The sequence below is a fragment of the Penicillium angulare genome (genome assembly GCF_028827245.1).
Source record: "Penicillium angulare strain IBT 27051 chromosome Unknown utg000010l_segment0_segment0, whole genome shotgun sequence".
Classification (NCBI taxonomy): domain Eukaryota; kingdom Fungi; phylum Ascomycota; class Eurotiomycetes; order Eurotiales; family Aspergillaceae; genus Penicillium; species Penicillium angulare.
Genome location: NW_026623169.1, coordinates 314,388 through 333,429, shown reverse-complemented (window position 1 = coordinate 333,429; position 19,042 = coordinate 314,388). Strand labels below are relative to the sequence as shown.

General features: G+C 45.5%; 8 protein-coding genes across 8 annotated transcripts; 4 read left to right on the top strand and 4 right to left on the bottom strand.

Annotated features, from left to right (window-relative positions):
• Nucleotides 1–81: 81 nt before the first annotated feature.
• On the top strand, nt 82–1,645 carry N7478_012154 (uncharacterized protein; the record flags this gene model as incomplete). The annotated part of the gene is made up of 6 exons (XM_056928368.1): nt 82–297; nt 359–451; nt 505–702; nt 767–1,121; nt 1,195–1,257; nt 1,317–1,645. The coding sequence occupies 6 exons, from the start codon at nt 82–84 to the stop codon at nt 1,643–1,645; spliced, it is 1,254 nt and encodes a 417-aa protein (XP_056773476.1).
• Nucleotides 1,646–1,769: 124 nt separating this feature from the next.
• Nucleotides 1,770–2,565, bottom strand: N7478_012153 (uncharacterized protein; the record flags this gene model as incomplete). The annotated part of the gene is made up of 2 exons (XM_056928367.1): nt 1,770–2,415; nt 2,501–2,565. The coding sequence occupies 2 exons, from the start codon at nt 2,563–2,565 to the stop codon at nt 1,770–1,772; spliced, it is 711 nt and encodes a 236-aa protein (XP_056773475.1).
• Nucleotides 2,566–4,258: 1,693 nt separating this feature from the next.
• Nucleotides 4,259–4,895, bottom strand: N7478_012152 (uncharacterized protein; the record flags this gene model as incomplete). The annotated part of the gene is made up of 3 exons (XM_056928366.1): nt 4,259–4,379; nt 4,440–4,513; nt 4,572–4,895. The coding sequence occupies 3 exons, from the start codon at nt 4,893–4,895 to the stop codon at nt 4,259–4,261; spliced, it is 519 nt and encodes a 172-aa protein (XP_056773474.1).
• Nucleotides 4,896–5,176: 281 nt separating this feature from the next.
• N7478_012151 (NAD(P)-dependent alcohol dehydrogenase) lies at nt 5,177–6,336 on the bottom strand (the record flags this gene model as incomplete). Its single annotated transcript, XM_056928365.1, has 2 exons — nt 5,177–6,082; nt 6,160–6,336. The coding sequence occupies 2 exons, from the start codon at nt 6,334–6,336 to the stop codon at nt 5,177–5,179; spliced, it is 1,083 nt and encodes a 360-aa protein (XP_056773473.1).
• A 964-nt stretch (nt 6,337–7,300) lies between these two features.
• On the top strand, nt 7,301–8,911 carry N7478_012150 (transposase; the record flags this gene model as incomplete). Its single annotated transcript, XM_056928364.1, has 1 exon — nt 7,301–8,911. The coding sequence occupies one exon, from the start codon at nt 7,301–7,303 to the stop codon at nt 8,909–8,911; it is 1,611 nt and encodes a 536-aa protein (XP_056773472.1).
• A 1,644-nt stretch (nt 8,912–10,555) lies between these two features.
• On the top strand, nt 10,556–12,747 carry N7478_012149 (uncharacterized protein; the record flags this gene model as incomplete). Its single annotated transcript, XM_056928363.1, has 8 exons — nt 10,556–10,778; nt 10,835–10,971; nt 11,071–11,153; nt 11,219–11,316; nt 11,391–11,511; nt 11,589–12,432; nt 12,501–12,606; nt 12,680–12,747. 8 exons carry the CDS (start codon nt 10,556–10,558, stop codon nt 12,745–12,747), a joined length of 1,680 nt encoding a protein of 559 aa, XP_056773471.1.
• Nucleotides 12,748–12,996: 249 nt separating this feature from the next.
• On the bottom strand, nt 12,997–15,199 carry N7478_012148 (putative glucan 1,4-alpha-glucosidase; the record flags this gene model as incomplete). The annotated part of the gene is made up of 5 exons (XM_056928362.1): nt 12,997–13,671; nt 13,736–14,373; nt 14,439–14,535; nt 14,603–14,892; nt 14,959–15,199. 5 exons carry the CDS (start codon nt 15,197–15,199, stop codon nt 12,997–12,999), a joined length of 1,941 nt encoding a protein of 646 aa, XP_056773470.1.
• Nucleotides 15,200–16,647: 1,448 nt separating this feature from the next.
• Nucleotides 16,648–18,979, top strand: N7478_012147 (putative alpha-amylase; the record flags this gene model as incomplete). Its single annotated transcript, XM_056928361.1, has 9 exons — nt 16,648–16,806; nt 16,855–16,893; nt 16,952–17,067; nt 17,123–17,231; nt 17,298–17,526; nt 17,585–17,747; nt 17,803–17,949; nt 18,005–18,245; nt 18,302–18,979. The coding sequence occupies 9 exons, from the start codon at nt 16,648–16,650 to the stop codon at nt 18,977–18,979; spliced, it is 1,881 nt and encodes a 626-aa protein (XP_056773469.1).
• Between the last annotated feature and the right edge of the window lie 63 nt (nt 18,980–19,042).

Here is a 19,042-nt window from a genome sequence, read left to right as displayed (position 1 = left end):
ATTTATTCTAATAAATAGTCAAAATAGAGATCCTAACTGGTGATCTTCTAACAATCCATTCTTCTCATTTCCATTGCAAACATGCCTTCACGTACTGACTCTCCCCTCCAAGTGGCTATCATCGGTGCTGGCCTCGGTGGATTGGCTGCTGCTGTGTCATTGCGCCGTCAAGGACATAATGTCACAGTCTACGAGCGATATGATTTTGCTGGTGAAGTAGGCGCATCGTTAAGTGCAGCATCAAATGGATCAAGATTCCTCGAGGAATGGGGAGTCGATGTTAAAGCAGCAAAGCCAGTAAGTTAAGATTATTACCTCGGTATTTCAATGCGATGAGAAAGCTAAGACAAGAATATAGGTCATTCTCAAGCAGTTGATCATGCATGACTGGTCTAATGGGAAAGTCCAAAGTACCTATCCATTAGGCGACTATAAGTCAAAATTTGGCACTGTAAGTTGAAGGTTACCAAGAATAGAAAGGGAGAAAGATCTGATACTGAGCAGGAATATAACAACTTCCACCGGATTGATATTCACAAACAACTTCTTAAATCTGCATTCGAAGAAGAAGGGGAGGGATCTCAATGTGTTCTGGAAGTCAAATGCAAAGCGATTGACGTGAATCCTGAAGAAGGTCTGATTCAATTTGAAAATGGATCTCAAGTATCTGCCGATCTGATTGTCGCCGCTGATGGTATCCGAGTAAGTTGACTGATCCTCTGCGCTTTCAAGGGTTAGATAAAGTTGACATGTTAATTCTTTCCAGTCCCTGGCGAGAGAACACATGGGCATCACACCCAACTTCACAATGTCCACATCCTGCTGTTACCGCTGCATCATTAGTGCGGATAAGCTTCGCTCCTTGGAGCTAGAAGACTATATCTCAAACGAGGCCATAGAGTACTGGGGTGGATTTGGCATAAACAAGATTGTCATGTCGCCGTGTAGCAATGGCGAGATCGTGAGCTGTTACTGCTTTTATCCAGCATCTTATAATAATCTCCGTGATGACGGATGGAATATCAGCGCATCACCCCAGCAATTGGTTGATACGTTCCCTGATCTGGACCCACGAATGAGGAAATTGATGCTGAATGCGGATGATATCAAAATGTGGCGTTGTAAGTTCTCACAGCGAACTCTCTATCACCCTGAAGTCTTGAGAATTGGATACTGACTCCCGGGTGGAAAAAGTGTACAGACACGAGCCTTATCCATACTGGGTTAAGGGAAAGGTTTGCTTGCTTGGAGATGCTGGTATGTCTATCCCATCAGCTTTTTATTTCACATTGAGCACCGCGACTGACGCAATTTAGCCCACCCAATGATGCCGGATCAATCACAGGGATCCTGTATGGCATTTGAAGACGCCGGAGCCATCGGTCTCGTTTTCAACAAAGACTTCCGAAAGAGCTATGGAGTAGCTGAAGGCTTGTCTCTGTATGAGAAATTGCGAAAACCCCGAGCATCTCGAGTTCAAGAGGCAAGCTTTCGAGCACGAGAGGATCTAAGTGAACGTATTGGATGGAGTTCCTCATCTGATCGTCCAGGTAAATTGACAATCGAAGAAGTCTGTGGATATAATATGAGGGACCATTTGGCTCAGTTGGTGGAAGAGGCGGTACAGTCTGATAGTAGTGTTTAGATTTGAATTGTGTACACTGTTTATGTATGTTCATTGCAAAGTCTGAATAAAACAATCATGAATATATCTTTACTTGATTCAAAATACACCGTGAGGCTCGTTATGCGTATAGATAGAGCACAATTTAAACGAATACCACGCCTGGAAACTGACTATATCGTACAGCTGCCCAATTCAGATCGGATGAACAAGTCGCTCCATCCCAAACAGCCTCCAAGAGCTGTCGTGCATATTGAATATGATTGAATCCCAAGGTATTTTCCATAACCATCAGTCGCTCCTTGACTATCATCCGCCGTTCAATGTCGACACTGGACGATCCAGCAATGACGAGAGGAAAGAGAAGACATCCTTCCACTCGACTGGCATAAGGTATATTTTGCACAGATTCGAGAATCGTGGCTATGGCCCTTTCTACAAATTCATGTAACGGGTCATAGCCTTCTACGACCTGGTGCAAACGTAAACGAATTGCCCACTCAAATGCAGTTGTGGCAAATTCTGTATCAGGTTGTTGTTGTTCCATATGATCGCGCTCCGATCGCCATTCATCAATTCGCGTCTCTACGAGTGTTGATGCAGTCCGGAAGCCGATTTCAGATAGCTCATCAACCCGTTTACTGCGATGATTGGCTAAAACATTGACCATTCCTAAAAAGTCAAATAAGGTTGGGGAAATCCCATATATTGCATCGGTAGACTGGCTGCATTCCAGACCCGGGACACTGGTGCGGCGAAAATTGGTAGTGAGCTCTTTCATACTGTCTCCACTGTGTAATAGAGGTGGTTTACATCGTGAGATCGTTGACATGGAGTCCAAATAGTGAAAAAGGCTAATGCAGAAGCTCGACTCACTCGTCGAAGTCAGAGATTGAAAGGCCGGTGATTTGAGAATGGCACTGGCTGCTTTGAGGTGCCATTTCCATACTCGTGACGTACCATCGAATAGTTCAGTCAAACATAGTAGAAGAACCGTAGCACAAGCTTCAAAAATGCATCTTCCATCTGATTGGCCAAGAAGGTGATTCACTTGGGTCAACGCTGAAGGGGGTTTAGTCTAGTTCGGCCTGCGCGCTATCGCTGGAAAAGAATCTGACCTTGGCCTTGTCTTCTTAGAGCGCGATCCCATATGCTTGGATAAACGCGCTTCCAGTGACATCCACTCAAACTCAATATAACACTAGTCACGGTATTAGACGTTTCCGCGAGAGGCAAAAGGGTCACTAGGAAAGGATTCCGATCGGAATCGTGAGAGCGGGAAAGGGCACGCGCAACAACATGAATGTAATGATTGTACAGGGAGCGATCTTCTTCGCTCTGCAAATGAGGATTTGTGGAGATAGGCGACCAATTAAGGGGAGACAATCTGATCCTCCGCTTAGGCACAGGATGCGGGAAAAGCGACGCGATAAACTCCTCGTCATCATCGGGGGCGACCAGACCGACCGATAGCGGATCTTCATCGGAAGCATAGTTCGGAATTGACCTTGATGCGTCCGTCGCATATGAATCTGGGGTAGGTGGATTGCTCGTCTCGGATAGACTCCGCTTGGCTGGCCATTGACATGGCAGGTTCAATCGTCGGCAATCGCTACAACGGGGGCGGATCTCGTCGCATTTCTTTTTCCTGTTTGTCAATCCACTCTAATCAGCGATCACAGCTTCGCGGTCTGGGTTCTCCCAATCTGCTGCGGGTCCATGATCTACCTTGCCTTGCATGTCATACATCCGCCTCGAGACCGCGACGCTCGGGGTCTCCGCGGTCCCGATGTCCCTCGTGTGGTATCTGTGTCTTTCTCTGTCGGTGCTCGTGGCTTGCAAATATGACCTAAGCCTGTTATCACGAATTAATTTGTTGTCCAGGCCCTACACTTTCATCTTCCATCTTTTCTTAGAGCACATACGTTTGCAGCGGGAACATGGTTGGGCACCATCACAACGTTGTTTCTGTTCAAATAGATGAGCTTTGGTTGTGTGCACTTCCACGGTCACGGTTGCTCACAATCTGGGCGCATCGAGCACAGACTTGACCGGATTTATCCATAGCGTGTTGTATGCGGGTATTCTTTCTCGGTATCAATGTGTAGCCACGCGAGGCTTGCGGGGGAGGAAATGGAGGAGTTATCGATGCGACGGCAGCTTCATTCTTTCCAGTTCCATCTTTCGGCTCTTCTCATGCGGGCATTGTCGGCATTTTCCGATCCGACGGCGATAAGCTGGAAGGTTATCTGTACCAATCAGGACTCGTGTCCCTAGTGACCGAGCTAGGATGAGAGGGGAAAGTTGACGGGCGAAAACGAGACATCCCCACTTTGCAGAGTGCGGGGGTGGGTCGAGGGAGACGAGACAGGGAAATGCCGCCAACTAATGAGAGGAGGGGGAAATGAACAGGGATCAAACAGACAAGAAGGAGATCTGCAGGAATCACAGCTGATAAATTTCGAAATAATTCATTCAAACAAATAAACATACACGAACATCCACTTCTCTGCTTCCCCCCATTTCTCAGCTTCCACTGCAGCCTGTCTCCGATATCCTGCATACAATCGACAACTGTGTGGGTCCGTGTGGAAGAAAAATAAATCGACTTCTGATTGGAAGAGGTGATACACATCACTTGGAGCTAGACTTGTTAGAAGACTCGGTTGGGGCTGGTGGTTGGTACCACGATTCACCCTTGCCAGTGTTGTAGTGCTTGCTCCCATCCGGGTTGGAGTAGTAGTAAGACCCATCCCTGTGATAATCGAGGTTAGTTGATTCACTCCAGTCAAGCAGTCAAGCATCCTCAAAATACCTACTTGTTGGAATAATGGTAAGAGTTCTGGTTCGGGGCTGATGGGCCAAAGTATCGACTGCACCAGTGAGCGTCTTAGAACACGAAGTTAACTCAACGCTGATACAGAAACAGTTATGTTATTTCACATACATCCTTGTTGGCTCCAGAGCCACGATACATGAACTCGTTATCGAAGTTATCAGTTGGCATTTTGAGTTCAAAGTCGTTAGATTCGTTTGAACCACTCAAATCGCCAGACTCCCCAAGAACTTCAGTGGTTTCAGTATCGACACTGTTTTCGAAGTCTCCAAAATACTCTGGCCCTTCGTAGATTCCGAGATCGTCAGAATCGGCAGAGACGTCGGAATTTTCTGAGTCCTCAGGGTGATCAGCATAGTCTCTGCTGTCAGCGTAACTGGGCTCATCAGGATAATCGTAATCGTTGTAATCGTCGAAATCGTCGCCAGAAGACATAAGGCACGTCTAGGAAAGACAGATAAGGGAAAAATCGAATTGGTGATGATGACTGTTGGATTGCAGTGAAGGTAGGGAAGAATGGAAGGAAGGAAAGTGAGGGTCACTACTATGAAGCGGGGTCTACCACACCCTCTCTCTTCCCTCTTCTCACAACTTCACGACTTCAACTCTCTACATCTTCATACTCTTTAATCATTATATTGTCAACTTGAACTTGATTCAATCTTGTTATACACTGTCTAATACTGTCTATCTATAATACATCAATCAAAATATATTTACCACTCGTTCACCAACACATATCGGTATCGAGCATCTCCAGCTTCCATGTCTTGAATCGCCTTGTTAGCCTCCTTCATAGGTCGCTCTTCGATCCAAGGCTTGATCTTCATAGTGGCAGCCAGGTCCAGCATCTCTCGGATCTCACCTGGGCTACCAATAATGGATCCACCGAGCTTGATACCCTTCATAATCAAAGCAAAAGCAGGGATTTCGAGACCGCCATCCTCAGGGGCGCCCAGCTGAATCAAAGATCCCCGGGGTCGGAGCAATTGGCTGTATTGCACAATGGGCATCTTGGAGGATGATACGGTAGAGATGATCAAGTCCAATGATTGAGCATTATTTTTAGCCCAGTCTTCATCCTCATCCGTGGCGATATAAGTATCGGCTCCAAGTTTCAGCGCATCGTCCCTCTTGTTTCCTTTGCGGGAGATAGCCACCACCTTGTCTGCTCCCAGAGCCTTGGCGAATAGAATACCGAAATGACCCAGGCCACCAACACCAATGATTCCAACCTTCTTGCCAGGTCCACAGTTGTTCTGGCGCAAGGGTGAGTATACAGTAATACCACCACACAGCATGGGTGCAGCATCGGCGGAGGGGATGGCGTCGGGAATTTTGATAACGAAGTGTGATGGAGATCGGTTGTACAGCGAGTATCCACCGAATGACTTGCCCCCGTTGGGATAAACACCGTTATAAGTTCCGACCATGCGGTTGCAGTGTTGCTCAAAGCCAGTGGCGCAAGCTTCACAGTTGCCGTCGTGGTTCTGACAAGAGCCGCTCTGGGCACCCACACCAACACGATCTCCGACCTTAATGTCGCCTTCAGCCTGTGAGCCAACTCGGACAGCATAGCCTACGATTTCGTGGCCAACACAGCAAGGGTAGGTAGAAGGGCCCTACTCATTAAACAACAGTCAGTTTCCTTCTCTGCTTTTGTTTGGGAATATATGAGCATCGGGGAACTATAACATACCCATCCACTGCGCAATGTGTGCAAATCAGAACCACAGATGCCACAGTGAGTAACCCGGATATCAACGTCGGTTTCCTCCCAGGGCTTGGGCTCGAACTGCTGCCAGACCATGTTGCCATTGGCAGCCGTCTTGTCTAGGCCCATCCAGCCTTCAAATTGGTAGTCGGTGGAACCCATTATGTGAATATGAATGTGAATCGTTGAATATCAGATTGAAATGATTGTCAAGTTTAACGTTGTGTTTGAGTCCAAGTACCTGGATTTTCATGCTACATTTTATATTCCTGGATTTTACTATGTGAAATCAGGGTCAGGGATTGACTTCTGGAAAATTCCTGAAGAGTTCCACATCTGCGAACACACGGCAAGGTACAGGCTCCACATTTTCCATTTAGGGGAATGTCATCAACGGTTTTAGTCCGTCTTATATCCGCAATGAAAGGAAAGGCGCTCCACTAACTCCTGTTGATCTGGTGATCTGGTAACTCATGGAAGACAAGTGAATTGTGGAAAGAACCAAAGAAAATATGATCAATAAGCTTGGAAATATTGTGTTGAAGTTGTCAGCGAGGTCCATCCGGTGTTAAAGCAGTTCAAGGTTAAGGTTAAAGTTCTCACGCTTGATGACAGTGACAGTCGGGATGACGCACCAACGCCGGTGCCGATGCTGCCGAGTCTTCAATTTTTAGTTTTTACGTCCGGATTACGTGTCTAATATCCACCGAAATTATGAAACTATGCACGGAAGTCAGCATTATGAAGTATCGCCGTTGAAAATTGTACTGTATAGGTGCATAGTATGTATATCTGTTTCTCTTCATCCGGGTGTGGGATTTTATGCAAAAACAATACACACGTTGATCAAGTACCTGTATCTCAGCAGTAGTGTTTTCCAATACTCCAATTTTCCTTTAAGATCTTCCAGATTTTTACTTCATCGTCTAATTGATGTGATTCCTCCAGGGCTTAAATCTTTGAATTTTCTTCTAGTAGTACTAACCGGCCCCACAATTTTTCTTTCACAAAAATAATGAACCCTCGCTTACGAGGGTCCGCCACCCATATGGAACAGATCACCCATATGGAACATTTTTTCTAAATCTTACCACAACCACTATTATCATCTACCACACCACCAACAATGCCTAAAACCAATAAAGATATAGAGAACCAGATTCAGCTGGCAATAGAGTCTCTCTCTGAGCAATCTAAGCCTAATATTAGGAAGACTGCGCGAGAATTCGCGGTTCCTGAAGGCCGTCTTCGTCGGCGCTGGCAAGGTGGAAAATCGCTTTTCCAACGACAACCTAATGGCCGGAAGCTTAGTATTGCACAGGAGAAGGCTTTATGTGAATATATTGATTATTTTGATGCGGTCGGAGCATCAATAAATCGCCGTCAAATTGCTATTGCTGCCGATTCAATTCTGGAAGAAGATCATACCGACACCACCACAGATCCCCCACAAATTGGCGACCATTGGCTAAAGCGTTTTCTTAAACGGTATCCTGAGTACTATATACGACGTCGGCGAGCTCTTGATGTTGAAAGAGCTACTGCACTGGATAAATCCGTTATAGAGAGATGGTTTCAAGACTATCAACGTATAGTGGCTAAATATGGCATCTGTCAACAAGATATCTACAATTTTGACGAAACTGGCTTCCAAATTGGCGTCGGTCGCGATCAATTTATTATCACAAGACATCCAAAAAAGAAGCTATTTAATGGCTCAGTTACCAATCGCGAGTCTGTCACTGTTTTAGAGGCTGTTTCGGCTGATGGCTTTACATGCCCACCGCTGATTATTCTAAGCGCTAAACAAGCATTACTACGTTGGTTTGATAAAATTGAAGACGACGAGCATCTTGCTATAACTGATACTGGCTATATCAATGATACATTAGCATATCAATGGATTCAGCTGTTTCATAAATGGACAATTTCTCGTACCATTGGGAAAAAGAGGCTAGTTTTATGCGATCGTTTTGGATCACATTTAACGCGTCAATTTGTTGAATTTTGTGAGAAGAATGATATCATTCTATTCTTCTTACTCTCACATACTAGCCATATACTACAACCTCTCGATGTTGGAGTGTTTAGTGTATATAAACACTGGCATAGTGAGGCAGTTGAGGCGGCTACAATGACTGGATGCCGTAAATTTTCAAAGGATGAATTCCTACATTCAATCAGTGAAATCAGACGCAAAACCTTCCGGCCACATACAATCAAGCTTGGGTTTAGATTAACTGGCCTTTGGCCAATTAATTCTAAGCTTATTACCGATGAATTGGATTCGTACGATCCATATTATGATAATATATCCCGGGAAGATACACCATCAGTTAACTCACAAAATACTGAGTTTAGCACCCCAAAAACCGCTGAGAGAGTTCGAAGAATTAGCGATCGTATTAATCAATATGATCCTACTACTCAACGTTTTAAAGAAGGGCTAGCAAAGCTTGTAAAGGGTGCTGAGACTCAGGCAATGTTGGCTGTCCAACTGCAACGGGAATTCGATTCTACACAAGCTATTATGGGAGCACGTCACGCTAGATATGATGCTTCTCGCCGTTATACGCAAATCACTGGTATTATCAATTCAAGCCAGATCAAAGAAATGAAGCTAAAAGAATATAAATTGACTGAAAAAGCCGATCAAGAAAAGACGAAGCGGAAGTGGAAGAAGATATTGGTTGAAATTAGGAAGCATGGAAGAGCCAAAAAACGCCGGGGAAATTAACTTGATTTTGTATTCTAATATTAAAATGGCTGATTGATTTGTTTATTATTTTTAGTTAATTAATTAACTATATGGTGGTGTGGTAAATAGTAGTTGTAGTACGATTTAGCAAAAATGTTCCATATGGGTGATCTGTTCCATATGGGTGGCGGACCCTCGTAAGCGAGGGTTCATTATTTTTGTGAAAGAAAAATTGTGGGGCCGGTTAGTACTGTAACGAACCGGTAGATGTCGAGTTGATTGAGCCGGGATCATGTGACAGGATCACATGATCCACAACCCGTCCGTTCTTCTGTACGATAACGCGTGGGAGCCTTCCTCCCTTATTTCTCTTTTCTCATCTTTGATACTTTTAGTTAACCATACAGAAAGTTCTTTTGTTTTCGAGTCTTCATAGTTTTTATCCTTCTAAAAATAATCCTAATTCTAATACTAGTATCTAGACTGATTCGATAGCTACTATTATTTTTATAGCCACATATAAGGGTATTACTGAAATATGGAGCTTACGGGAACAAGGGGTATAACAGAAACGCATATCTAGATAGAGATAGATAGCTTATATAGTCAATTTTATGGTGTTTTGGTGGAGATATATATGTTCAAAGTTTAGGTGTTCAGGTGGGTGGCCAACTCGTTTACATGGCCAACTCACTTAACACATACGTTAATAGTTAGATTAGGTGGCCTACTTGCTTGTATGGCCTGCTCGCTTGTGGAATACATAACTTAGGCTTTAATGTAGTTTGTCTTGTTTGTCTTGTCTGTCTTGTTTGATCATATATTAATACCTTAGGCCTCAGGTGTCAAGGCGACAAGGCATCAAGGTACCAACTTCATGACGCGTGATTTGTCTCTCTCTCTCCCTCTTTCCGTTGAATACTTGTTGCTTTTCGATCTCTTCCATGTTCATATGCTTCTCATGTTCTGAAGTTTCAACTCTATGTTAAGTCTGTTCCTTCAAGCTCTTTGTTATCTCATCTCAATTAAGATGAGAGTGGAGAATGGCGTATGATGCAATCCCATACTTGTATGGCGCACCCCATCGGCTCTCCAGACCTCATGGAAGTACAACCCCACCCACTCCACACAACGTCCATGATGCATTCTAATCACGGACTCTGCTATTCATCCACGAGGCGGATATGTCAATCTGCATACAATATTTTTCAAACTGATCGTCCGCAATGACCACCTCTTCGCAATCACCAAGTCCCCTCCAGGCTTGTGTACCCACATCAACTCTAATCCATCGTGAATCCCTCTTATCCGGAGTTTGATATGCTGTCAGCCTCGCTCCCCACTATCAATATGGCGTGCTTTACGATCCCGATGAGAACACACATTTTCTATTCAAATTCATTGGCTTTTGGTCTTGGACAGTTAAAATTGGGCTATTAGTGTCTGGGCTAAACGGTGCGACTCAAATAACGCAATGCGCTCGTCAATTTGACCCCCCGGTCGGGGCTCATCGGCAATGGCGGATCGATTTCGTCCAACACAGCAAGCGAATCCATGACTTCTGTCAATTTCCCACCCTTTGTCGTTCTTTTCTTCCCTTCTCGGATATCCTCTCATTTTATTCGACTCTACTGCTCGCTATTCCGGATCGCCGTGACCAAAGAGCCGTGAGATTGTTTCGAAATGGCCAATCTGAACTATGGCACCGATGCGACAGCAACAACGACAGCAGTAACGACAGCAGCAACAACCCCGGACTCCCCACAAACGTCAAAATCGGCGATCGACAATCATCAAGATGCCGTTCATGACGAGGAATCGCCTTTACTTCCCTCGACCCCTCCTGCAAACTCCCAAATCACACCATTAAAGGGAGTATGGACTATAATCGCGGTGTTATTGCTCGGTACGCGGAAAGACAATCCTTGTCGGCTCGATCAAAATCTAATCGCTTCTTTCTAGGCGAATTTATTTCCAACGCCGATTCGACTCTAGTAATCGCAGCTGCAGGTCGGATCTCCTCGGAATTTGATCGATTGCGCGATGCGAGCTGGCTGTCAACGGGTTATTCCTTGGGTCTTTGCGCCGCCCAGCCGATGGTAAGTCAACACCCCCAAAGACGAAGAACCACAAACAGCGGTTGGAAAAGCGAAAGCATACCTGCGCAGAGAATATGGACTGATAGTGGATGTATCTAGTACGGAAAACTGAGCGATATCTACGGTCGCAAACCGCTCCTCTTGATCTCATACTTCCTATTTGCTTTCGGGTGCATTATCTGGTATGTGAACAATCTCTCTGTCGCCGAAATGCAGTCCTAGTCCCTTATCTGACCTTTGAATCTAGCGGCATTGGTTCGGAAATGTGGATTGTCATCTTAGGTCGTGCGATCAGTGGCATGGGCGGTGCAGGAACTATGACAATCAGCTCAGTCATCATCACAGGTGATACTTCCCCTTCTCTGTGTCCCGATGAGACGCTTGCGCGAAAAGGATTAAAGAATGCTGATAACATATAGACCTTGTCCCCAGGCGAGATGTGGCTAGCTGGAGAGCCTATGTGAATATTTCCATGACCCTGGGCCGCAGCGTAGGAGGTCCATTGGGCGGATGGCTGAGTGATACGATCGGATGGCGATGGTACGTGGACACTGAATCATAACGCACAAAACTACCTAGTTCACCCTCTAACTTACCATCTTGCTTGTTTCTTATAGGGCTTTCCTGATCCAAGCCCCATTTGTCGCATTTGCTGCCTTTCTAGTTGTTATCAAGCTCCATATTGAACAAAAGTCGTCGGATGATTCCACTAAAGATGGCCAATCAAAGCTCTCACAGGTCGACTTTCTGGGAGCCGGCTTATTAGCGACATCGATTGTTTCTTTAATCGGCCTAATGGATCAAGGCGGACAGTCGTTTTCCTGGAACTCAATATTCGCGGTTCTATTAGGCTCCGGTGGTCTTCTGTTGCTCATTGCATTCATTTTGGTGGAGGCATATGTGGCCAAAGACCCCATTTTCAATCTGCGAATCCTCCGCCGACCCAATGTTGCAATAAGTTATATTCTGAGCACTCTCCAGGTAACCGCTCAATTGAGCATGTTATTTGCAGTCCCCCTATACTTCCAAGTAACACAGGGGGCATCGACCACCAACGCAGGTATTCACATGGTCCCTGCAGTAGTTGGAAACACCATCGGTGGCTTATTAGCAGGGGCGTTCATTCGAAAGACAGGTCATTACCGACTTCTCCTCGTACTTTCCGGCTTGGTCGCATCAATCTCGTACGTCCTGCTTTATCTGCGCTGGAACGGCCATACAGGTCCATGGGAATCCCTGTATATTCTCCCAGGTGGGATAGGCACTGGAATGGCCGCTGCCTCTGCATTCATCGCAATGACAGCTACACTGCGCCCAGATGAAATGGCAATGGCCACATCTGGATACATGTTAATAATTAGCTTTGCGATGACATCGGGTATAACAATGTCGAACTCAGTGCTTGGGACCGAATTCCAGCGTCAACTTCGTCGCAATCTTCAAGGCCCCGGCTCAGAAAGGGTATGACCCCTAACCCCCCTTGCCTTCCATTGGTACCTATCTTGACGTTTACTTATTAAATTGAATAGGTGATTAAACGTGCAATGGCCGATACAAACTATATCGCCCATCTCGGAGGTCGTCTTCGTGAGATTGTCGTGAGCTGTTACCTTGCTGGCCTCAAGCACACATATAGTAAGTTCCTCCCATTCCTATTCCTTTTATTTTTCGTATTGATTCGAATCGTCTCTTACCAATCATTCCTTAGTTGTTTCATTGGCGTGCTCTTTAGGCGCTGCTGTCATGGGATTGTTCATCCGGCATCACCAGCTCTAAATTAAAGACCACTTGATACTCTCAGACTATCTTCTTATTTCTTATTTACCATTGTTGCATGTGGTCTTTTCTTGGATAAACCAATGTATTTTCGAAGCGATACCCAGTTTTCAAGCTCCCAGGCGAATATCATTTACTAGAGAGAAAGCACCTGGTCAATCATATACATTCATCCTCTTAAAGCGACCGAGTATTCTACCATCCTTCTTCTTCCAAACATCTGGGCCTTTCATAAACAAGTCTTCACAATCATCTCCAAGTGTCACTTTCCGTGACAGAAGTCTCACTGCAAACTGCCGGCACAGTGTACGAACGGTTCGGATCACTCTCCCATTCGATAGTTCCATCACTCTCAACACGGATATACTTGTACTCGAAGACCGTACCCGCAGGAAGACTAACATCGACAAACCAAAGATTATCACTGGAAGTGTAATCGATCGCACTAAGTGCTACAGCATCACTGGTGTCCCAGTCTCCAAGCTGAGAAATGGATCCGGCAATCTTAATATCCTCACCATATGTCGTTGTCGCGATGAGATCAAAAGTAACAGCCACCGCAGTAGGGGTGGAACAGGAAGTGCTTGTCGTGCTAGTAGTCGAAGTTGACTTGGTTGTGGTTGTGGTTCCAGTTCCTGTTGCGGTGGTAGTGGTAGTGACCGTGCCAGTTCCACCTGTCAATGTACTGGGCCAAGAAGTTGTACTAGCCGTGCTAAAGGTACCAATAGCTGAAGTCGAGCTACATGTGGCTGGTACACTGCTAGCAGAAGTCTCACCCCAAGATGGAGGAACGACTGAATTTCGGCGGTTATTTGCTGTCAGAAGAGCCGCGTAGGACCAGGTCAAATCACGGGCTGAGAGGGGAGTGCCAGCGGATTTATCAAACTGTTCAGACAGTGATCCGTTGCTGTAAGCGTATTCCTCCTATATTATTGCTTAGTTCAATGTTTCTTTCCATTATGAAACCTGTTAGAAAGAGATCACATACCACAATGCTCACATATCCATCAGCATAGGTCTTAACAGCGCTCACGATAGAAGAGTAAGTTGCACTAGACGAGGAGTAAGTCCCAGTGGCTGCAGAGCTGTAAATAGCCGTGAAAAAGCTCAAGTCCACACTAGTGATAGTTATGGACCCAATACGGTTCCACTGGTACAAAGCATCATAAAGCTGCTCAGCAGCAGCCAGAGTACACAGATACCAAGGGTTTCCATTGTAGTAGCTGTCTTCTGGGTAGCGACCGACTGCAACTGCAGCCCCAGCGGCAATACCAGAATTGAGTGTGTAGACCGAGCGGAAAGAGTCAGTTACAATCTTATGGTTTGCCAATGCACGAGGTGAGCAAGGTTGGAATGTAGTATCATCACAAGCTGCTGCGGGATCAAAAGTGTGGATGCTGGCGAGCACAGTGTTGGAGTCCTTGCCCGTACGACCGCTGTTAGTGTTGGCGAGCATGTATGTTCCAGTCCAGAATGATTGGAGGAAACATAGCACCTGTGGTGCTTGGGAATCACAGTATGAGCAAGAAGAGCCCACTGCGCTGGCGAATTTACTACCTTCAACCAGAGCACGATGCTGCACAGCGATTGTGAAGAAGGAGGATCCTGAAACTTCTTCCCAGAGATCTAGTGCAGGTTCAGAGTTAGATCTTAGTTGTCTAGAAATTTGATTCTTCACATTGGAATCTCACCATAACCAGTCTGGTTCCAATATTCAGCTACATAAGAGAGATCATTGCGCACAATCGGCCAAATGTAGCTTGTTGCAAGAGTAGTGTAGCCATTGTTCTATATAAAAACGCGTTAGTGGATACCTTAAACATCAATAAAAGCAAAACTCGACTCCCAAACTTACAAGTAGCCAATTGCCAAAATTGACCAACGCAGTAGCCCGAAGAGCAGGACCATCACGTTGAGGTCGACCCCATGATCCAGTGTAAGCACTTTCATCGACGTTGAACTTGGGCTCTCCCAGGCCCAGGCCTGAACCAGAGAGACTTCCAGATGGATTGGAAACTGTTTGGATGTACGCCTGCGAATTGATATACTCCTCGATCACAGACAAGACACTTGTGTCGCCATTCACGAACAGATCCACTAAGCATTTGATTGTCAAGGCTGAATCCCGAGTCCAAGTATAGTAGTCTATTAATAGTCAAACGCAAGTTCACAATTCTCTCAAAGTATGTCTTTCGCAAGAGCAGAACTTACAGTCAGGACTATCGGTACTGGGACTAGCAATCACAATACCAGAATCGGCACTCGCAGCATATTCGCCAGCGGACCCAATGTTGTCAAGAATACCCTGCTTTGCGACAGTTGTCTCAGTTGCCAGCCAGCTAGCCAAGCTAGTAGTGGCACGAGCTGCCAGGTTGATGTTCATGTGTGGGCTCGCCATCACAGCTTGTCCAAAGGTCAGCGCACATAGCGCGGTCCACAGATGAGGCGCCATGGGTCAAAGTCGTGTTCTTGTCTTTAGAATGAAACTGCGATCCTGTGAATGTTGATTTTTGGACTTATAGTAGGAGGGATGTCCCTTTTATATCCTTGCAGACCAATAGATGCAAAGCCACGCTGCTGAATCTGAACTCGGTTTGGTTCAGTTTTGATTCCCATTGTCGCCATACGCCATGCAGTTGGATTGCAGCTAAGATTACAGGTGCTCGGACCATCTGGAAGGTGGAGTTGACGCGACAAAGCGGAGATTCCAAGGTTCTCCGGTGGCTGTTTCGTGGTGGCTGTTTCGCCCTTTCCTCTAGTGCTTCTTTTTCCTTCTAGTCACAATAGTTCATGACCAATGGACTGTCACGGACGTAATGGAACAATTTTATTTGCATGGGCAGAGTCGTATGTTTTTGATATGCGAGTCACATATAGACTATGATCTACTTGATCAACATCTCCATAGATCAGCAATGATAGACACTTCTCTCCCCACTTTAACTCACTTTAAATCTTGCTTAATGTTTTTGTTTTTCTCTTTCTCTCTGTGATTTGCCCAGTTTTCCCAGTTTTCCCAGTTTTCCACCACTTCTTCTCCTTCCAGACCTGACGATCCTTCTCCTCCATGCAATTGAATCCTTGTGGATCGCCATCAGGGGGTCTAGTGCACCCTTCGGCATTCAATCATGTCGCTTCGTGCAACTCCGTTCATTTCCCCGCAGTTTTCCCGTCCCCTGTCGACTAAAATCCCCAATCCCTGCGGGCTGACGAGTTAGCCATAACCAATCAACACCATGCATCTTCCCCGACCGTGGACTCTTCGGCTTCGCTTATCTTCAGGGCGTTTTGACCATGACGCGATCGACATGTGAAGAGAACATCACCCGTTATCCCAGGACCAATAGAACAAACGGACTTGTGCAAAAGGCGGACTTTTGAAGAAATCCCCACTCCACTTGGGCGCAAGAAGACCCGGAGAAGCTTCTTCTTGCAGCCTGGCGCTTTTCTATAGCGCCGTCCCTCGCAGTAGTTTAATTACCGACCGCGATCATTTCCTCTTTTTGTGTTGACGAGGTATAGCCCCGTCGGTGAGTACCCTCTTTAGTCATCGGCAGTTGATCTCATTCCCGGTTCTACATCACCGTTATGCATCTCGGTTAAAAGACGGACGAAGAATAAACCTCGAGAATTTCCGAGAGGCGTGTTGATCTATTCCGAGTTTAAACTATTGGGCTGTTGAGCCTGCATTTCCCCTGCGGGGTGCAGCATGAAGACATGCTTCTGCGGCCCGGAGATGGTATCCGTTCTAGAAACATGGAATCATCAGGTATGACAGAGGACAGTCGAGTTGACATCAGGGAAGTAGAGCAGGGATGTAGGGTATATTTAATACAGGACTAGGGTTACGGTTCTGGTTCCGAATCACCGTTTTCTATCTTTATTCTTTCTGCGAGCAAAATGTTCAAGACCGCTGTCCAGACAGCGCTGTTGTTTGCGCAACTTGCAGTAGCCCTCACACCTGCTGAATGGCGCAGCCAATCTATCTACTTTCTCTTGACTGATAGATTTGGCCGAACCGATAATTCAACTACTGCTGCATGCGATGTCTCAGACCGAGTATGACCCTCTTACCTGCGATTATCTCCAAACTTCTAATTTTTATAGATATATTGCGGTGGCAGTTGGCAAGGAATCATTAATCACGTAAGCTTCTCCTATATCATTTGCTTAATGTGATACTCAATGCTTTTCCTTTCCTCAGTTGGATTATATCCAGGGCATGGGATTCACAGCTATCTGGATCACACCTGTTACGGAGCAACTCCCGCAGGATACCGGAGATGGAGAAGCATATCATGGATATTGGCAGCAGGAGATGTAAGATACATATTTTTGCATTGTAATAAGCATGGATTAACTTATGAAACAATAGTTACGAAGTCAATGCCAACTTAGGTACTGCAGATGATATTCTGGCATTATCAGAGGCTTTGCACGCTCGAGGGATGTACCTCATGGTGGATGTTGTTGCAAATCATATGGTATGTCGCCATTTTACCTTGACACATGCAGTCAAATTGGAATTCTAATACTCATATAAATTGAAGGGATATGATGGAGCTGGCAATACTGTCGACTACAGTGTCTTTAATCCATTCGATTCCTCATCTTATTTCCACTCCTATTGTCTGATCAGCAACTATGACAACCAGACAAACGTTGAAGATTGTTGGCTTGGTGATACTACTGTGTCCCTCCCCGATCTTGACACAACTCTGTCATCCGTCCAGACAATATGGTATGATTGGGTGGCGAGTTTGATCTCTAATTATTCCAGTATGTACACCTTGAAATTAATAAATATCATAAACCGGTGCTAATATGGTTCCTTCAGTTGATGGACTGCGCATTGATACTGTGAAGCATGTTCAAGAGTCATTCTGGCCCGGCTACAATGATGCTGCAGGCGTCTACTGTGTCGGTGAAGTCCTAGATGGGGACCCAGCATACACCTGCCCTTACCAAGACTACTTGGATGGAGTATTGAATTATCCAATGTGCGTCAATTCCGTGCCGAAAGATTCTTAACCTCATTTCTAACTAGAACTATAGCTACTATCAGCTACTATACGCTTTCGAATCCTCAAGTGGTAGCATCAGCGATCTATACAACATGATCGAATCGGTGGCCTCAGACTGTGCCGATCCCACGCTTCTTGGCAACTTCATTGAGAATCATGATAATCCACGATTTGCCTAGTATGTTTTCGTTTATTTTTACAGAAATACAATTTAATACTGACTTGTTCATCAGCTACACTGATGACTACTCTCAGGCCAAGAATGTCATCTCATTTGTCTTCCTATCAGATGGTATTCCAATTATCTACGCAGGCCAAGAGCAACACTATAGCGGAGGCAATGATCCTGATAACAGAGAGGCAACATGGCTCTCTGGATACTCTACAACCGCCGAGCTGTACGAGTACATTGCCACCACTAACAAGATTCGCAAGCTTGCTATATCTTCCGACTCGTCTTATATCACTACTCAGGTTAGTTTACAGCGCTAGTACATGGGATGTGACTAATTGGCTGTTTTTCTCCTTAGAATGTCCCATTTTATCAGGATAGTCATACTTTGGCCATGAAGAAAGGAGCCAGCGGCTCACAAGTTATCACCGTTCTCTCTAACTACGGTGCTAGTGGCAGCTCGTATACATTAACACTTACCGGCAGTGGATATTCTTCAGGTGTCCAGCTACTGGAGGTATACACCTGTACATCTATAACAGTTGATTCTAGTGGTGACATAGCTGTACCAATGGCATCTGGTCTTCCTCGTGTTCTCATGCTGGCTTCATCTGCATCCGCCTTCTGTGGTGGTTCCGCAACCGCAACAACCACAGCAACGACCACATCCACAACCACCAAGTCCTCCACCTCAACCAGTATTACTTGCTCTCAGGCAACAGCTCTCCCAGTCAGATTTGAAGAAGTCGTCACTACCACCTATGGGGAGAATGTCTATATCTCCGGCTCAATTAGTGCGCTAGGTGACTGGGACACTGATGATGCCATCGCTCTTTCTGCAGTCGACTACACATCTTCAGATCCGCTATGGTATGTTGTTGTCACACTGCCAGTGGGAACCTCATTTGAATACAAGTTTATCGAAAAGACGGACGGTTCCTCGTCAGTAGAATGGGAAAGCGATCCAAACAGATCGTACACTGTTCCAACAGGGTGTGCAGGGACGACAGCAACTGTGACGGCGAGTTGGAGATAGTTTCTGCTTTTTTTTAATTGAAGTATCGCATCAGTTATTAAACATGTTCTCAATAGGAATTTG